Genomic DNA, 17,616 nt, shown 5'->3' on the forward strand with positions numbered 1-17,616 from the left:
TTTTGGGATTTTTTAAATTTTTTTAAAGTACTTTTAAAAGCGTTTTTACTGTGTCAGCCAAACACTCAACAAAATATCAAAAGCGCTTTTATGTAATGTAAAAGCACTTTTAAATGTGACATCCAACCGACAAACTACTTCTTTGTAGAAGCGCTTATAACATAAGCGCTACTGGCATAGGTGCTAGTGGCATAAGCGCTTCGGGAAGAAGCACTCCCAAACGAGCCCTAAGTTGAATATAAATGAAAATCAATTAGGTGAAAATTAGCATAAGTTACGGTAATGTTGATGTTATGATTTTAAATCTCCGTCATTTTGCCATCTTATTCTTGGTAACAAAAATTAAAATGCAAAACTAACAACAAGGAAGGAAACTCGCAATTTCAAATCCCACGAATTACTTTGCGTCTATTAATCTAGAGAAATAAATAAAAACAAAGGTGTATATAAAATTCAAAACCACGTCTTTATTCGGGAAATGATTTACAAGATTGTGAAGTTCGTAATCAAAGCAATTGTATCTCGTGCATTTATATGCCTTATGTTTAGGGATTTTATGGATACGATTCGTAAGAAGCAATTCTCAATAACACACGATAAGATCATTGAGGAAATTTATATCTTATCCCAAAAGAACATACAAAACACTAAAACAGAAACACCATTTAAAGAGAGAAACTATTTTATGTACATAATTATTTGGATATTAATCTAATGGTTCAAAAAAGTTTCTTAAAATGAGTGCAAGAGTAAGTGAACCGTTGAATTTACATCCAACGGTGAGTGACCACAAATCTCTTGGACCCTTGTAGTCCAAGAGATCAGGACTGTACATGCATACAGTCTCGATCTCTTGGACCACAGGAGTCCAAGAGATTATGATCACCCACCGTTGGATATTAATCTAATGATTCAAAAAAGTTTCTTAATAAGGTGATGATGATTGTGATATTTAAAAGGTGTTTATATTTTAAGTGAGTTTTTCCATATGTTATTATCGCACATTTGGCATTTTGTAATATTGTGCATTATTTATTTTTATTTTTTTGTCAAATGTAATATTGTGCATTATTATTTCTTGACAAAATGTAGGCCAAGGTTTTTTAAAAATTTTTGATGTAGGCCAGTATTTTATTTTATTTTATAATCAAAGAAACATAATTTAAAATATTACCTTTGTAAAAACAAAAATTTAAAACAGATCCACACATTTCCAATTCAATCCGTTTTTGAAAAAAGAAAAATGATGTGTCGGTTGGGCACATGCATGCATCTCTCTTTGACCCATATCTGGTTGTCGGTATATGAGACAGATGTATTGAACTGAAACTCACACGTTGCACTTTATAATTATCACTTCTCTATTCTCGGCCCCAGAAAAAAAAACTTCTCCATCCTGTCCTGTCGGTATCTTTTGGAAAATATTTTTACTTATCATTTTATTATTATTTTCATTAAATTCTGAGTCTCTATATTTAGCATGAGTGCATTTGCACGCATTTAAAAAACATTAATTATGAAATTAATCTAATAATTTTAATAAGTCCACATCATCAAACTTATCTATATATAAAGCAAAAGGTAGAGAATGGTGAAACATTCAAAACACCAAAAAATGTCCTTGGTTAATGTAAACATTAAGAATTGAAATTATTAATTAAATGAGGATAATATGGTAAATTCACACTTTTTCATATTAAAAAAATTTAAAATTAAAAGAAAAATATGATAATAGATCCTCTTTTTATGGAACACAACTACCTATTATCTTTTTTAGTTCTAAAATAATTTTTTTTTTTAAAAGCCTCTCGCAAGCGCGGAAGGGCGTGTGAAGAGGCTAGTATTAAACTAAAAACTAATTATTTGCACCTTATTATGTCCCCATCAAGCCACACCTACCCAACACTACAGCCATGGCTTTCCTCTCTCTCTCTCCCCCCCTCCCCCCTTCTTCTTTTCACCGCCTTCTCCCTCCTTTCTTGGTTAATAACATGTTTAACAAAAAGGGAGCTTTAGTTTTAAACCATAATATAGTTTACTAATTTAGTAGAAAGAAATACAATTTAGTCTAATTAGCAAAAGGCCAAACACCAAAATGTAACAACAATACCATTACAAAATATGAAAATTACAACATATGCCATTTTCAGTATTTAGTTTTAAACCAAAGCTTAAAAACGACATCAACTTCACTTCCAGAAACCTCTTCAACTTCACCTCCAGAAACCTCCAGACCACCAACGATCATCAAACGGTTTTCTGCATTGCAGTTTCGTTTTCTGCATCACAGTTTCGTTTTCGTTTTCGTGGAAAATAACTCCGAAATTAACCAATTAAACCTCAAAATTTCTGAAATCTTACTCAACTAACAGCTAGATCGTGGAAAATAGCTAGAAAACCATACCTCAATCGAAGGATTTGATACACAAGAGTTGAGAATCTCAAAATTTTCCAGTAAATTCTAATAAACATTCTATAATTTCAACGAAGATAAAAGCTATTTTCTGTGTAATTACATCCTATCAAACTCCTTGAAGCTCTTCAGTAAGCCCTCCACCTCCACAGTGCTCGTGAACACCATCGCATCCAACGCTCCCTCCTCAATCCTCTCCACCACTTGCTTAGCGTACCCTGGTCCGGCCCACCGCGTCTCGTACGCATTAACCCTAATCGGAACCGAACGCTTGGACTCCAAATCTCTGAGAAAATCCGGGACCACATGAGGCTCAACCAGTCCCACCACGACCTTGGAGTTACTGGCGAAGGCCGAAGGGATGAGCAACTTGAGAATTCCATCGCATTCGCAAGTGAAGGCTGTGGTCGTCGTTGCTGCGGAGAGAGAGAGAGAGAGAGAGAGAGAGAGAGAGAGAGAGAGAGAGAGAGAGAGAGAGAAAGAAAGAGAAAGAGATCTAATCTGATAAAAAAAGGAGACCAATAAATATTTTAATAAAAAGGATATAATTGTCTTTTCAGTGATTAATATAAGGTGGGCCAACGAATCTGAGCCTCCTCTTTGGCTTAATCCAAAATAACAATTCTTTTATAGGTATTAAAACCCAAACTAAAATACCCAATGTCTCAAATACTAATTAATAAAGTTAATTATGTCTAATACCTAATTTTCCTTAACAAAAAATGGTAGCAAGTGGGATTCGGTTTTGAACAACTCCATCAATAGATTTTTTTTCTTTTTTCCAGTAGGCGAAAGCAAAGAGACATAGTGAGATTAATGATGATATGAGAGCTTAAGAGAAAAAAAAAAATTAGACATGAACATTATTTTGTTTTGTTGATGAAAAAACATTGAGGGCATGTTTACGTATCAGTAATGGAGAAAGTAAGGAATCAGAGAATTTATGAATCGGGGAACTACTGAATCGGTATGGGAAGAATCATTCCCATTAAGTTGTTTACTAAACATATGGAATTAGCAAAGTAAATGGGTTGATTCCCATTGTTATTATTTACTAATTTTCTTGAATCAGAATCCAAATTAATTTGATTACTAAAATGCCCTGCACATTTTCACCACAACACATATATAATTCTCAAATTGGCTAAGGAGACAAAACTAATCATGCAACAAACTAGTAAGGCAGTGTAAACATGAGGAATAATCAATATGCTGAACAAGATGAACAGCAAGAGCCCAATTCAATGATAATGTTAATAACACCTTTGTCCAAAGCCAATTTCAAACGAAAAAATAAACTCCAAAAAATATATATCTTTCACCTACGTAACTAGTAAACAATCAAATAATAATAACCTGCATAATCTTCATACGATTAAATACATAATCTTCATACTACAAAAAAAATATATAGAATCTCCACATAAGTCTTTATCTATGATCGTACTTTGTTTTGTGATGAATGTGTGGACAGAAGATAGAAGAAGAAGAAGAAGAAGAAGATAGATAGATAGATAGAATGACTTACATAATAGAATGACTTACATAGCATAAGGCGTTGCTGCTGCTTCTGGGAGGTTGTGTCTGCAACGCTAACTTGAAAAAGAAGTTAGAGCGTCTTGGAACTTCTTTGCATGAGTCTTTTTTTTTATTTTTTTTTATTTTTATGGTTTGGGGTGTTTTGGAATTATGGTAAAGTGGTAAGGGTATTTTTGGAAGTTATTAAGAGAAAACAGGAATGGGAATCGTATCGACTACTCCCCCCTAGTTGATCTGATACCTAGTTTTGAGGGGATGTGATTACGAAATTTGAGGTGGAGCCCATTTATTTTTTCATTCTTGATTGCAAGTAAACGCAGGGGAAGTCAGGAATGGAAATCATTCCCTTTCTTCCCATACCCATTATTGATATGTAAACATGCCTTGAAGGGGAAGGGGTTAATGTGCTTCCCCACTTTTTTTTTTTTTAGTTAATGAAAAAATATTGTGATTTTTTTTCTTCAGTCGATAGGGAGGGGGAGGGGGGATTGCAACAAACTACTAAATACACTTCCACCCATTTAAGGGGAGGCAAGGGCTATTACTATTCATATGAATAGTGCCAGCTCTTGTAAAAGGCTTGTGGTGTTTCCACTCATTGCTATGGCAACCACTATTCATATGAGATATGAGTAGAGGAATTTGTATAGAGTTTTGGTGTGGGAAGTGAAAAATATGACTAAGTATTTATTTTTTTAAAATTCTGAAAATTTTAATTTTTTTTTTAATTTTTTTAGATTTTTTTATAAAAATTTAGTTGCTGACGTTAACACTGACATCAACAAACCCAAATTAGAACAAAAGCAGATTTTGCCTGAGAGCCAGCCCAAACTTGTGGAGCCCACCAACAACCCGGGCAGCATTTGTTCACTGGAAGCCCTTTTTGGGCCTAGTGCCCCCTTTGCCGGGAGTGGTGGAACTGCTCTTAGAGGACAACCACCTTACCATAATGGTAAGGACCCATTGGCAGATAAGTGACATGTTTTATCTTTCTTTGTGGACCCGTTTCTTTTTCTTTTCGAAGTTACAAAAAAGGAGAGTAAAAAGAAAAAATACTGTAGCACTAGCATTGGAGTTCGATCCTAGTTCACACCAACGAAAAGCATGTGAATGAAACCAACTTAACTAAATATTCATTTGTGGACTGCACGCTTACTAATATTTATAAATAAACGGGTTATTAAAAGGGTCATGGGGTTCACTAAAAAATGATTCAAATTTTTATTATGTAGGTTGAATTGACTAATTTCTCATGTGGATTTCGAGTTCTGTAACGGGTTATATCGAAAATTATCACTTTAATGGGAACTTACAATTTCCAATAAATGGAGTGTAAGTGAAAAAAAAAAAATAGAAAAGTTACCTCTCTTTTTTGAATAATGGTGAACCATAAGAAGATTGAGTTGATGTTTTCATATCAGTCGTCAATGGCTTAGAAGTAGGAATTTATATAGAACTAGGCTATAAAAAAATTCTTGACTTTTTCTATAATATAATGGGTATACTAGTGATTTGCCCCCTAAACTTGTACCTAATTTTCAATTAACCCCCTATTCTTTTTTTTTAGAAAATTAAGGATATGAACTCTTTTTTTTGGCCAATTTCCCCCCTCCGTCTAAATCCACAACATTTCATCCAATTTTCCATTAAATATGAGGGCAAATTGGTCATCTCCATATGAAAATAAAATAAAATAATAATTTGAAATAATAATAATAGAAATAAAGTTTATAAATAAAAAAAAACCTCACCTTCCATATCTCTCCGTCTCTCTCTGTCTCTTCCACTCTCTACAATCCCTTCTTCCCCAAATCAACCACAGCCACAAACACATACACCGTGAATGGAAGACCAACCTCTGCTCCTACGTGGGACCCGACCTCCGAGTGCGTGAAGAAGCTACAATTGGAGGAGGAGGACGGTGCGAAATGGGTTTGGGTTTGTGGGTGGGGATAAGGTTTTCATTTTGGGTTTTTTGGATGTGGGGGTTGATTGCAGGTGGGGAATGGGGTGGATCATTGGCTGTTGTGATGGCATTGGACTGGTTAAGTTGAGGGATAGGGAGGAGTTGTTTTGTGTCAGTGAGATGAGTGGTTGGTTGTGGTGATTGGGCGTGTAGAGTAAATTTTTTGGGGGAAGAGAGAGAGAGAGAGAGAGAGAGAGAGAGAGTGTGTGTGTGTGGTGGCTGTAGGAGGGTGGGCTGCTAAGAGGGGAGGTGGCAGTGAGGAAGCGGGTGGCCTTGGATGTGGGGTTGGGTAAGAGGTTTGGTGATGCAATGGTGGGGAGAGGTGTGGTGGTGATGGTGAGAAGAAAGGTGATGGTTGTTGGGAGGGTTTTTTTTTGTTTTCTCTTTTCTATAATTTTTTCCCAAAAAAAATATTTATTTTTAATGATTTAACAGAAAATTGGATGAAATGTTGATGATTTAGACGGTAGGGGGGAAATTGATGAAAAAAAAAAGTTCATATCCTTAATTTTCTATAAAAAAAGGATAGGGGGCTAATTGAAAGCGAGGTACAAATTCAAGGGGTATTTCACCGGTATACCCTAATATAATATATGATGGTTCAAATTGTCCAAAAAAAAAAATTTGGTAGGAGGCCTAAAGACGAAAAAGAACACAGAGAAGAGTGAAGAAGTAGAGAGAGAGAGTGAAGAAAAAAAAATGTGAAAGAAAAGGTAATAAAAACACAACCAGACAATACAAAATTGAATTGTGGGAATTGTTTTTTAACACCAACCAGACAATAGAAAAGGCACTCAGGTGGCCTCCAAACTAAAATGTAATGAATAAAAACAATTTATATTAATATATCTGCAGCAAGCATAAGACTTTGTGGAACAAAATACAATAAATGGTGGGGCTGAGCTACATAGCGTATAAAATTTGCAAAATGGTGGGCTCGTATATCTGAGCCTTCTAGTTCTGGGTGCTTTTTAACTCTCATCGTGCTTGTATTTTGGATCTGTCTCCCTTCTTATTTGTATTGCCCTTTGACCTTTTCTTCCCAATAGGCTCCTGCCTAATTTCTTGCCCTCTTCTTAGGAGAAACATTTGTCTTCAACGGGGATAGCACTATTTTGCTATTCTCGATCAATCACACTATAGCATATGTGATAACTTTTTCACTTGTCATAGAGTGAGTTTTTCTACCTCGTGAGGGTTTAATATGAAGTTTTCAGAACACCAAAAAAAAAAAAAAACAGAGAGAACATGAAAAATATAAATGTGGAAGAGGAAACTTGTAATTCAAGATCCTTGTATATATTTTACTGATTTTGATCAGAGTGCATGCAAATGATGTCATAGCTCCATAAATTCTTCTTGGTTCTATCTTACCCTATAAATTTTTTATCTATATGGTATACACACCTGTACAATTAAACAAAAAGACCCAACTGACTTTCGTGACTTTTTCTATTTTCTAGTCTTCCATTATTAATTACACCTTTTAAATTTATAATTCTTTATCATCAACTGAGAATTAATCTATTCTACAATTACAGTTTGAGGAGCAGCAAGAATCTTCAACATGAACTAAGGAAAAATATCATAATTATCGTAGGACTTTTCTGGTGGAGCACACAACTATAAATAAAATAAAATAAAACCCAAAAGAGGCACTAAAGCTCTAGACTTCTAGAACTCCACTTCAGTTCAACCGAATTAAAGCAGACAAGGGGTTTTCTGTCTTCAAATATGAAGAATTAAAGCAGACAAGCCCTAAACCCTCCATAATAGTGATTCATATTCAATATATACAAAAAAATCCAACGGTGATTCACCAATGTAAATTTTGTACAAATCCAATAGTTATGAGTATCTAACTTGGACTATAGCCCATATGAGTCTTTTTTTTTCCTCTTATAATTAGGATATAGGTTTTACGGTTTAGCTCAGTCCAAAATCTAACATCCCACCCGTAAGGTAAATCTAGCATACCCCATTTTGAAATCCTGGGAATCCTAAGTCCATCCCTACTAACGGTGATTTTCCAATGTATAAACTATATTATTAAAAAGTCAACTCGTCAATCAAATCATTTGAAAAATGTTCATATTGAATACAACTTCTACATTGGAACAAAAAAATACGAATTCAACATACAGAATTTCCCGTAAAAAAGAAGCAAAACCTGGTGAAAAATATTGAAAGCTTTTGGGAACCCCAATCATATTGGTTTTGCTGTCTTTTGGTGTGCTCTTTGTTCTGTTCTGTGCCTTCTGGGTGGGTGGTCCTCTGTTGGTCACCTCTTTGCTGTGCCTTAACTCTCCTCGTGCTTGTAGTTTGGAGCTGTCTCCTTTCTTCTTTGTATTGCCCTTTGAACTGTTCTTGCAAGTAGGCTCCTGCCTGAGTTTTCAGAACCGAAGAAAAAAAATACAGGGAGTGAATGGATGCAAATGATGTCATAGCTCCATAAAATCTTCTTGGCTCTATCTTACCCTATAAAATTCTTATCTACATACTATATAGTATACACACCTGTACAATTAAACAAAAAGACACAACTGATTTTCTTGACTTTTTCTATTTTCCAGTCTTCCATTAATTACACCTTTTAACTTTTTAATTCTTTACCATCAACTTAGAATTAATCTAGAATTACACAATTTGAGGAGAACCAAGATACTTCACCATTAACTTTGGGAAAAGTCTCATAATTATTATAGGACTTTTCTGGTGAAGCACACAACTATAAATAAAATAAAATAAAACTCAAAAGAGGCACTGAAGCTCTAGACTTCTAGAACTCCACTTCAGTTCAACCGAATTAAAGCAGACAAGGGGTTTTCTCTGTCTTCAAGTAGGAAGAATTAAGGAGCTGCCTGCCCAACATTTATTTTTAGTTCAATGTTGCGTGGGTCTCGCTTGGTCAGGCTCAGGCCTTTTCAGTTCCAAGGGACAAGTTCAGATTGGCTGCCATCTTCTTTCAGGAAGGGCCCTGCAATTGCTGCTGCCACTAACACCATCCTCTTCTTGGGTTTCTTCGTAATTTCTGCTGCCATTTTGTGTTCTTATTGGATCCAAACTGTAAGTTTCAGTCAACTTTTAGCATGTAGTTTTGAGACTTTTGGGTCATTTTCTGAATGTTTAAATTTAGTTTGCCCTCAAATTTTTGTTTCATGTTTTGTGTGTCATGCAGTCCAATTTTCAGATTGGTAATTCTGCAAACGAAACCGTATTAATCTCCAACAAGTATCAGGAACCCTTTAAGGTGATTGAATTCCCACTCAACTGTTCTATTGGCAGCAATATTAATCAGACACAAACCGGCCCAACAAGCTACCCTACAACCTTTAGCAACCTTGATGATCTTGACTCTTCAACAAACCCGGTATGCCCGGATTATTTTCGGTTCATCCACCAGGACCTAATGCCATGGAAAGCCACAGGGATCACAAGGGACATGGTGGAGAGAGCAAAGGAAACAGCACATTTTAGGCTAGTGATTGTGAATGGCAAGGCCTATGTTGAAAAGTACAAGAAGTCCATACAGACAAGGGATGTGTTTACTATATGGGGCATTTTGCAGCTTCTTAGGAGGTACCCTGGGAGACTGCCTGACTTGGAGCTCATGTTTGACTGTGATGACAAGCCGGTCATCCAATCAAGCGACTACCGGGGACTGAACTCGACTCAGGTGCCGCCACTGTTCCGGTATTGTGGTGACAGATGGACAAGGGACGTTGTGTTCCCTGATTGGTCCTTCTGGGGTTGGTAAGTTTGAATTTTAGGCAAGGCTTAAAATTTCTGTGTCTTCTTGTTCTGGCATGAAAATGATGGGGCACCAACCTCTCTAATGTCCATTCATGTTGGAACGTTTCAAAAGTTATACTTGGTGATTTCCTTTTGCTTTAAAGAAAAATAGTACTTCATCAATTTAACCATACTCACTGAGATATGTTTGAGAATTGAGAAATTTCTCCGGGGACAATCTGTCATGTCACATGTCAACCTTGACAATAAAGTATAGGTGGTCCAAATTCATTGTCTCGCAACGTAATATACTAGATGTTACCGTTTTTAATCATGCTCGCTTATTACTCATAAGCTACATGCATTTTTGAAGGGCTGAGATTAACATAAAACCATGGGAAGGTTTGTTGAAAGATCTCAAGAAAGGCAATGACAGGAGCAAATGGATGGAAAGAGAACCTTATGCATACTGGAAAGGAAACCCCTTTGTCGCTGAAAGCAGGCAAGACCTCCTCAAATGCAATGTCTCTGACTCACAGGATTGGAATGCTCGCCTATTCATCCAGGTAACACATAAGCAAATTCTTTCAAGCTATCCAATACTTGAAAACAAGGTGAGCAAATTTTGTAAGACTCTGAAAATCGATCATTCGGGCAATTAAATCAACTAACTAGTTGGGTATAATTGCAGGATTGGATCCTTGAATCTCAGCAAGGCTTCAAGCAATCAGATGTAGCAAGCCAATGCACACACAGGTATGTCTCACAGAAGAGTAGTGTAAATAAAATAAAATCTTCTTGCTTAGTAAAATTTGATTTTCCATTTTCCATTTTATTTTCTCATGTGATTTATATAGGTACAAGATCTATATTGAGGGATATGCATGGTCTGTCAGTGAGAAATACATTCTAGCCTGTGATTCAGTAACACTAATTGTAAAACCACAATACTATGATTTCTTCACAAGAAGTCTGCAGCCAGTTCGCCATTATTGGCCTATAAGGCATGAAGACAAATGTAAATCCATTAAGTTTGCTGTAGATTGGGGCAACAACCACAAACAAAAGGTAACTTCTCTAACCCCTTTAAACTCCGAGAAAAACTATTTGTACCATATTTACGAAAGTGCGCTCGTCTGTATTAGAGATGCGGTCCATAGTGTGATCCATCTAGACCATTACCCAAAAATTCGGTGCTCCATAGTTTATAATACTTGTGGATTAATTATTTCACAGGCACAAGCAATTGGAAAAGCAGCAAGCGACTTCATTCAGCAAGAGCTAAAGATGGACTTTGTGTATGACTACATGTTCCATCTGTTAAATGAATACGCAAAACTCTTAAGATTTGAGCCAAAAATACCCGAAGGCGCGACGCATTTGTGCTCGGAGAGTATGGCTTGTCCTGCGGCTGAGTCTGAGAAGAAGTTCATGACAGAGTCCTTGGTTAAGAGTCCATCAGTGACAAGCCCCTGCACCATGCCTCCTGCCTATAAACCCCAAGCACTTGGAAACTGGTATAGGAGGAATATCAATTTAAATAAACAAGTGCAGAAGTGGGAAGATAAGTACTGGGAAAATCTCTCTAAGCAGGATTAGCCGTACATTTTCACATGGACTAGTTACAGATTACTTTTAGCAAGTATGCAAATTTAATGTAAAGTACATAAATTAATCACAACTTGTCACCTGTTTGAAACAATAAGAAAACCCAATTACCATCACCAAAATTTATCATATTCATGAGAAGGGGTCTCGGATATAAAATGGATCCGATGGTCAGTTATTTTTATTTTGGGTCTCCCAAAGTTTGGATTATCAAACAAACAGTTTTAACCCAAAACAGGAAAATTCAATAGGGGCAATTTATCCCAAAAAGCAATAACAGATTAAGGTTACAACGTGGAAGCATTGAAGTGAATTGTGGACATAATCAAGCAGAAGAAGCAAATTTTGTCCTCCAAATTCTCTCCTCCTCCACTATCTTAGCCTCCAAAATTCCAACTTCTCCACCTCTCATGCCTCCCAAAAACAAGGATCTATTTTCTCTTTTTTTGCTCCCATAGGCTCTCATTGTGCTTCTTGCCCCCACTTCCATTCTCTTAGGCCCCAATTACCTTCTCTCTTTTTTCTCACATTTCAGAAGCCCTTTCTCATTGGAGACAAAATGGTATGCCTGCATTCTCTCTGTCTTTTTGTTACACCAATTTATTATGGTTTGTACTGATCATAGATACAATTATAAGGATAGCCTTTCATTTTTTGGGGGGATTTAAAGAAATGATCGATTTGATATCTTCGATTTCAACCATGGCCATAATGTCAGTATTGAAGTGCATGCTTTGTGATTCTTCTTTTTTATTTTTTTCATGCTAGACTTGTTTGTTGCTTCATTTTGATGCATATTCGTTTATGATAACACATAACATGTTAGATTGACGATTTGAATCATAGTTTGAACAAATAAGAGAACATATACCCGTGTTAATTAACATCCAGTAAAATGCTTCTTTATATGATACGATTACATAACTCGCATAGAAAAAAAGATAAAAAAATCCTTAGTCAGATCTTACATGGTGATAATTTGATGAACAATATAGGTATACAAAGTAATTGACCAATTAATTAAAGGTTCTAATAATTGAGCTTTGTGATGGAATGGGACAGGCCAATGCAGCTTCTGGAATGGCTGTGCACGATGACTGCAAGCTGAAGTTCTTGGAGCTAAAAGCAAAGAGGAACTATCGATTCATTCTGTTCAAGATTGAACAACAACAAATTGTGATTGATAAGCTCGGGGAACCTAATGAGAGTTATGATGATTTCACCTCCAGTTTTCCTGCTGATGAGTGTCGTTATGCTGTCTTTGATTTCGATTTCACTACCGAAGAGAACTGCCAGAAAAGCAAGATTTTCTTCATTGCATGGTAATTAACTTCACACAAAGAAACTACGACTCATCTTAGATTTGCTTTTAGAAAACATCTTGAAAATAAACATGTACGGCTCATCATACAATAGTCAATCTCACGAGTCTGTATTTAAGAAGTAATTCTTCTATACAACTGGTTGTATATAATTATATGACTATCTTCTTGATCATATGACAAATTAATAGATATATAATTGTATACAACCGGTGGTATGGAAGAAAAATTAGTAATTTTTAAAAGTACGACACGACGCTCATGATGCATATTTGCTTCTTTCTTTTTCTTTGGACACTAAAAACCTATATGTGTACATATGTTTTTGTGGCACGGGTTAGGTCACCGGATTCATCAAAGGTGAGGATGAAGATGGTGTATGCTAGTTCCAAGGACAGATTCAAGAGAGAATTGGATGGCATTTCATTCGAATTGCAAGCAACAGATCCAAGTGAGATGAGCTTGGACATAGTGAAAGGGCGAGTCTTCTAAGCCAAGCCACCCCTTTTGCTCTCTTCTCCAATCTTTCCATGCTTTCCCTCACTGTTTCCTTTGGGGGCCACCAAATTTTATAGCCATTATTATTACTTGGATTTTTGTTTTAAAAACTCCAAATTAGCCAAGTGAATCTGTGAATGTACTATGTACTCTTCTGTATAACGTCAATAGCCATATTCGAAAAACAATATGGTTTTTGGGATTGGTCAAAGGCTCTCAAAACCAAATTGGCTGCAGCCATGAGAGCATTTGTTGATGCTTGTGGATGCTGCTTTGAATAGGGTTGCTTCCATTTGTCTAGTGTTGCTCTTAGACAGATTGTTATGAGTAGAGCATGATAATCTCTGGTTTATCGCAATCTCAGTTTTTTTTCACTCGGGGTGATTCTGTGTAGTGTGTTTTATATATTGTTGTCAAAGAAAAATTGAAGTATCTATATGTTACTTTCCATTCTTCTTTGTGTTGACTGTTATACCTTTGTGCAAAGACACACACACAAACACAAGCTATTGGGTCTTGGAAAAGGCTCAATAACAAACAACCTAAACTAGCCACAATTGACCTTGGGCCTAGTAACAAGGAGAAATGGCAAAATCAAGTTCACATTGAATGGGAGTACTCTCTGTCTCTATTTTAAGAGAAAAGTAAAGCAGCAATTGAAAACAAAAACAAAAACAAAAAGTGGTTTTTAGTACATAATTTTTTTAATTATTTTTATTTAACAAAGCCACATATAAATAAATAAATAAAAGCCAATATCAAATAACCAAAATGGGAAATCCCTTACATCAAACGACGTCGCTAGCGTTTGGCTTGCCTACTCCTCCCCAAGCATAACAAACACACAGCCTGTTTAGGGTTTATCAACCTCCCCTGCACCCCATTTCGTCGAACACAACCATGGACGAAGAAACTGCCCCAGCTCCAGCCCCAGCCCCAGCCCAAGACCAGAACCCGACCCCCAATGCGAACCCAGCTCCAATCTCAGGCTGGAGCAACATAGTGAAGAAGCAAGCAGAGCCAAGGCCCCAGACCTCGGAGTCAAACGCCACAACCCAAGTTTTGGTGGAGAGCTGCAAGTCCTCCAAGGGCATAGCCATAGCAGTGGTCGATGCCAATGCCATCATTCAAGGCGGAGAGAGCCTCAGCCACCGCGCCGACAAGTTGGTCTCCGTCCCCGAGGTCATGGACGAGGTCCGTGACCCTGTTTCCCGCCACCGGCTCGCCTTTGTTCCCTTCCAAGTCCAAACCATGGAGCCGTCTCCGGAAGCTCTCAACAAAGGTAATATATTTTTGTATGTGTATCAATAGAACTATGTTTACCTGTGAAAGCTTGAAGCTTTAGTATGCATTGTTGCTTAATTTCAAGCAATCATGGTTGAGAAGTATTGGTATGAGATGATTTTATGGATTTGTTGTTGGTTTTTTATATGAGTATGTGATGTATAAGGCGGTTGAATGTATGTGGGAATTGGGTTTGATGGGTTTCTGTGTATTTTTGGACAGTTATTAAGTTTGCAAGGGCTACCGGGGATTTGCAGACGCTTTCGGATGTGGATCTTAAGCTCATTGCTCTGACTTATACGTTGGAGGCTCAGATACATGGAACTGAAAATCTCAGGGACTGCCCTCCCCCAGTTCACACAGTCAATGTCAGGAGGCTGCCTGAGAAGGACTTGCCGGGTTGGGGCAATAATGTGCCCAATTTGGAAGAGTGGGAAGCTCTGGAAAATGCTGCGGAGGACAATGCGAACCCCAGTTCAAGAATTCTTCCGTTGAAAAATATAAGCCTGAATGTGATGGATTCCGATAGTCATTCTGTTGATGGTTCTGCAGTGGAAGTTAAAAGTGATGCTCATTCTGAAAATCAGGAGGATGGTTTGGGCATTGAAAGGAGACCTAGGAGAAATTTTCCCAAGAAGAAAGAGATAAACATCGAAGGGAAGAAGATGGTTTCGGACGGAATTGATGCATCCCAAGGACAGTTTGATGATAATGCTGGGGACTGGATGCCTGCTGTCAGTCGAAGTACTCATAGGAGGTTTTTGAGAAGAAAAGCTAGGCGTGAGTCTAATGAGGCATTATCTGAAAAGGATGCTCAGCAAGATGCAGAGGAAAATGCAAGTGGCGACATACATGAGGAAGCTAGAGGCCAGGATCAATCGTTGCCTGTGGACTCTAAGGAAGCATGCCCTGAAAATGGAATTTCTGAGGTGAGTGAGGTGACAAAGGCGAAGAATGGTGATGAAGGCCTTTCTTCAATCCTGAAACAAACAAGACTGGAAGAAGATGAATTGAGGGCTCTTCACGAAGGAAAGGAGCTCAATGATGTAGAGGCTAATGATCCCGAGGCAGAGGAAGCTACTACTGATAATAATGTGAATTTGGATGTTGAAGGAGGTGAAGTTGAAATGATAAATGAGGAGCTGGATCACTTGGAGATCTCAAGTCAGACTAACGAAAGCGTTGATACATCCAATTTGAATGATGATCATAGTGAGCAGAGCTGGATGGTTAGATCCTTGTCTGAGTCCAGTGTAGCTTGTATAACTAGTGATTTTGCAATGCAGAATGTTATTCTGCAGATGGGTTTACGGTTGCTGGCACCTGGAGGAATGCAGATCCGACAGCTCCATAGGTATATATTTGATACACTTTTTCCCATTTAATTATCCTTTGCATACTATTACAAACTCTTTTCTTTTGGTCCACTCATAAGTTTAGATACCATGATGTTTATTAGAGATATCTTACATAGGATCTGTATGGAACGGTGAGAAATAGGCTGTTCCAATTGGATTTAAATTTGTTCTTCCCCTCACTACGGTGTCTAAAATTACTTGATGAAACAACTGTATCATGAGCTTCTGTGGTGTCATCTTTGATAGGTGGATTTTGAAATGCCATGCCTGCAATACTGTGACTGGTGAAATTGGGAAAATTTTCTGTCCGAAGTGTGGAAATGGTGGTACTTTGCGCAAGGTAGCAGTTACAGTTGGTGAAAATGGCATTGTTCTGGCAGCTCGTCGACCTCGGATCATATTGCGTGGCACAAGAGTGAGTATATCTATATCAGCTTTTACCAGGAATTGGTCACCATCTATGATAGCTTAGATCTGTTGGATTATTGCAAGTAAAACACATATAACCTCTTTAATATGAAGGCCCCTATCCATTGGTTGTTAGGCATTTTGGTTGCCCCAGTGGTACTTTCCACACATATATTGCATACTCTTCGCTTGGTTATTGGACACTAGTCTTTTAACATGAAGATAATATTTCCTTGATTATGAGTGTTTAATGGTCATTTGTATGCTACTAACATTGTTGGTAGGTACTGGGATCACACAAACATGCAATTTGTTCACAAAGTCATGACTGAATTAGGATGTGAGGACAACATATCCCATCCCAATATATGTTGTTAGGAAACATAAGATATTGCATTCACGATTTCATCAGCCATCATACCTTGGTCCATCGCTTTGGTCCATCGCTTTGAGTGTTGGCTTCCACATGTGCATTTGTGATTTCATGTTCTACTTGTGGTATTTCACCTAAAGTTTCGTTGCTCATGTCCGCTTATGCATCTTGATGTTTGGTTGGTTGCAGTTTTCACTGCCTTTACCTCAAGGTGGAAGGGATGCCATTACTAAGAACCTTGTTTTACGTGAAGATCAACTCCCACAAAAGTTTCTTCATCCAAAGACGAAGAAGAAAGCAAATAAGGAGGTCATTTTTGAAACTCTATGGTGTTCCTGAATTGTGACTGCCTCTGATTATTGATGTGTGGATTTTTGCTTAGCTATCAAATATCTGATTATACTATATCTTACATCTGCAGGGGGATGACGTATTCACTACCAATGACTTCATCTTCTGCCACCATACTGATAAAAAAGCTCCTTTGCAGCCTCCCATTAGGAAGGCACTAGCTGTTTTCAGTGGAAGGAGGAATCCCAACGACAATCATTACTCGCCGAAGCATAAATAGCGGGTTTCTTTAGCTTTTGATTCCAATGGATTTTTTAAACCAGTTTTGATATTTTAGCAGTTTCTTTGTTAGGATACGTTGAGTGTGGCCTAATGATTTGTGGGTAATTTATGTGGTATTTATGACTATAGTATACGAGAGCAATTCCATGTGGTTCTTTGAGTACAATCATGCCTGTCTATTTTCAGACTATCATTTGTAAGGTCTGAAACTTGGAAAGGAATGCATGAGTTTGCTGAGGGACAAAAAAGGCTTCTTGAATGCAGCAAGACAAAATTCAACACAACTCTAATCTAATAGACAAACAGAGGAATTCCAACTGACACAAAAACCTAGTTATTAAAGAAAAATAAAATCAAGCATTAGCAATATTGCCTTAAAAATAAAACATAAAATCAAACTTTGTATGAAATCACATACCTCTCCACATAGAGATTCAAAAACACCTATAATTCCTCAAATTCATCAAAGAATTTTCACTTTTGTTGAGCAAGTGAGGAAGAGAAGAGAAAGCCACTTATCAGGAAAACGAATTGGAGTGTTG

General features: G+C 37.2%; 3 protein-coding genes across 4 annotated transcripts; all 3 read left to right on the forward strand.

The window, feature by feature from the left end:
* Nucleotides 1-8,643: 8,643 nt before the first annotated feature.
* LOC110758029 (uncharacterized) lies at nucleotides 8,644-11,393 on the forward strand. Its single transcript, XM_021959811.2, has 6 exons — nucleotides 8,644-8,984; nucleotides 9,097-9,671; nucleotides 10,024-10,216; nucleotides 10,342-10,406; nucleotides 10,508-10,718; nucleotides 10,887-11,393. Exons 1-6 carry the CDS (start codon nucleotides 8,805-8,807, stop codon nucleotides 11,247-11,249), a joined length of 1,587 nt encoding a protein of 528 aa, XP_021815503.2. The 5' UTR covers nucleotides 8,644-8,804; the 3' UTR covers nucleotides 11,250-11,393.
* A 128-nt stretch (nucleotides 11,394-11,521) lies between these two features.
* Nucleotides 11,522-13,452, forward strand: LOC110758030 (actin-depolymerizing factor 7-like). Of its 2 annotated transcripts, XM_021959813.2 has the most exons (3): nucleotides 11,522-11,820; nucleotides 12,321-12,580; nucleotides 12,922-13,452. In XM_021959813.2, the coding sequence occupies exons 1-3, from the start codon at nucleotides 11,818-11,820 to the stop codon at nucleotides 13,070-13,072; spliced, it is 414 nt and encodes a 137-aa protein (XP_021815505.1). In that variant the 5' UTR covers nucleotides 11,522-11,817; the 3' UTR covers nucleotides 13,073-13,452. The 2 variants fall into 2 exon arrangements, with proteins under 2 accessions (XP_021815505.1, XP_021815504.1); XM_021959812.2 differs by lacking the exon at nucleotides 11,522-11,820 and having other exon boundaries at nucleotides 12,312-12,580.
* Nucleotides 13,453-13,854: 402 nt separating this feature from the next.
* Nucleotides 13,855-17,240, forward strand: LOC110758025 (RNA-binding NOB1-like protein). Its single transcript, XM_021959808.2, has 5 exons — nucleotides 13,855-14,360; nucleotides 14,585-15,716; nucleotides 15,967-16,135; nucleotides 16,691-16,810; nucleotides 16,923-17,240. Exons 1-5 carry the CDS (start codon nucleotides 13,979-13,981, stop codon nucleotides 17,070-17,072), a joined length of 1,953 nt encoding a protein of 650 aa, XP_021815500.2. The 5' UTR covers nucleotides 13,855-13,978; the 3' UTR covers nucleotides 17,073-17,240.
* Nucleotides 17,241-17,616: the final 376 nt, after the last annotated feature.

The sequence above is a fragment of the Prunus avium genome, chromosome 5 (assembly GCF_965620075.1).
Source record: "Prunus avium chromosome 5, drPruAviu1.hap1.1, whole genome shotgun sequence".
NCBI lineage: Eukaryota > Viridiplantae > Streptophyta > Magnoliopsida > Rosales > Rosaceae > Prunus > Prunus avium.

Coding starts and splice junctions, on each gene's coding strand:
- LOC110758029 (XM_021959811.2), top strand. CDS start 8,805: ATGTTGCGTGGGTCTCGCTTGGTCAGGCTCAGGCCTTTTCAGTTCCAA. Junction 9,672..10,023: donor GATTGGTCCTTCTGGGGTTG/GTAAGTTTGAAT, acceptor GCATTTTTGAAG/GGCTGAGATTAACATAAAAC. Junction 10,217..10,341: donor ATGCTCGCCTATTCATCCAG/GTAACACATAAG, acceptor GTATAATTGCAG/GATTGGATCCTTGAATCTCA.
- LOC110758030 (XM_021959812.2), top strand. CDS start 12,312: ATGGGACAGGCCAATGCAGCTTCTGGAATGGCTGTGCACGATGACTGC. Junction 12,581..12,921: donor AAGATTTTCTTCATTGCATG/GTAATTAACTTC, acceptor GGCACGGGTTAG/GTCACCGGATTCATCAAAGG.
- LOC110758025 (XM_021959808.2), top strand. CDS start 13,979: ATGGACGAAGAAACTGCCCCAGCTCCAGCCCCAGCCCCAGCCCAAGAC. Junction 15,717..15,966: donor CAGATCCGACAGCTCCATAG/GTATATATTTGA, acceptor CATCTTTGATAG/GTGGATTTTGAAATGCCATG. Junction 16,811..16,922: donor AGAAGAAAGCAAATAAGGAG/GTCATTTTTGAA, acceptor TTACATCTGCAG/GGGGATGACGTATTCACTAC.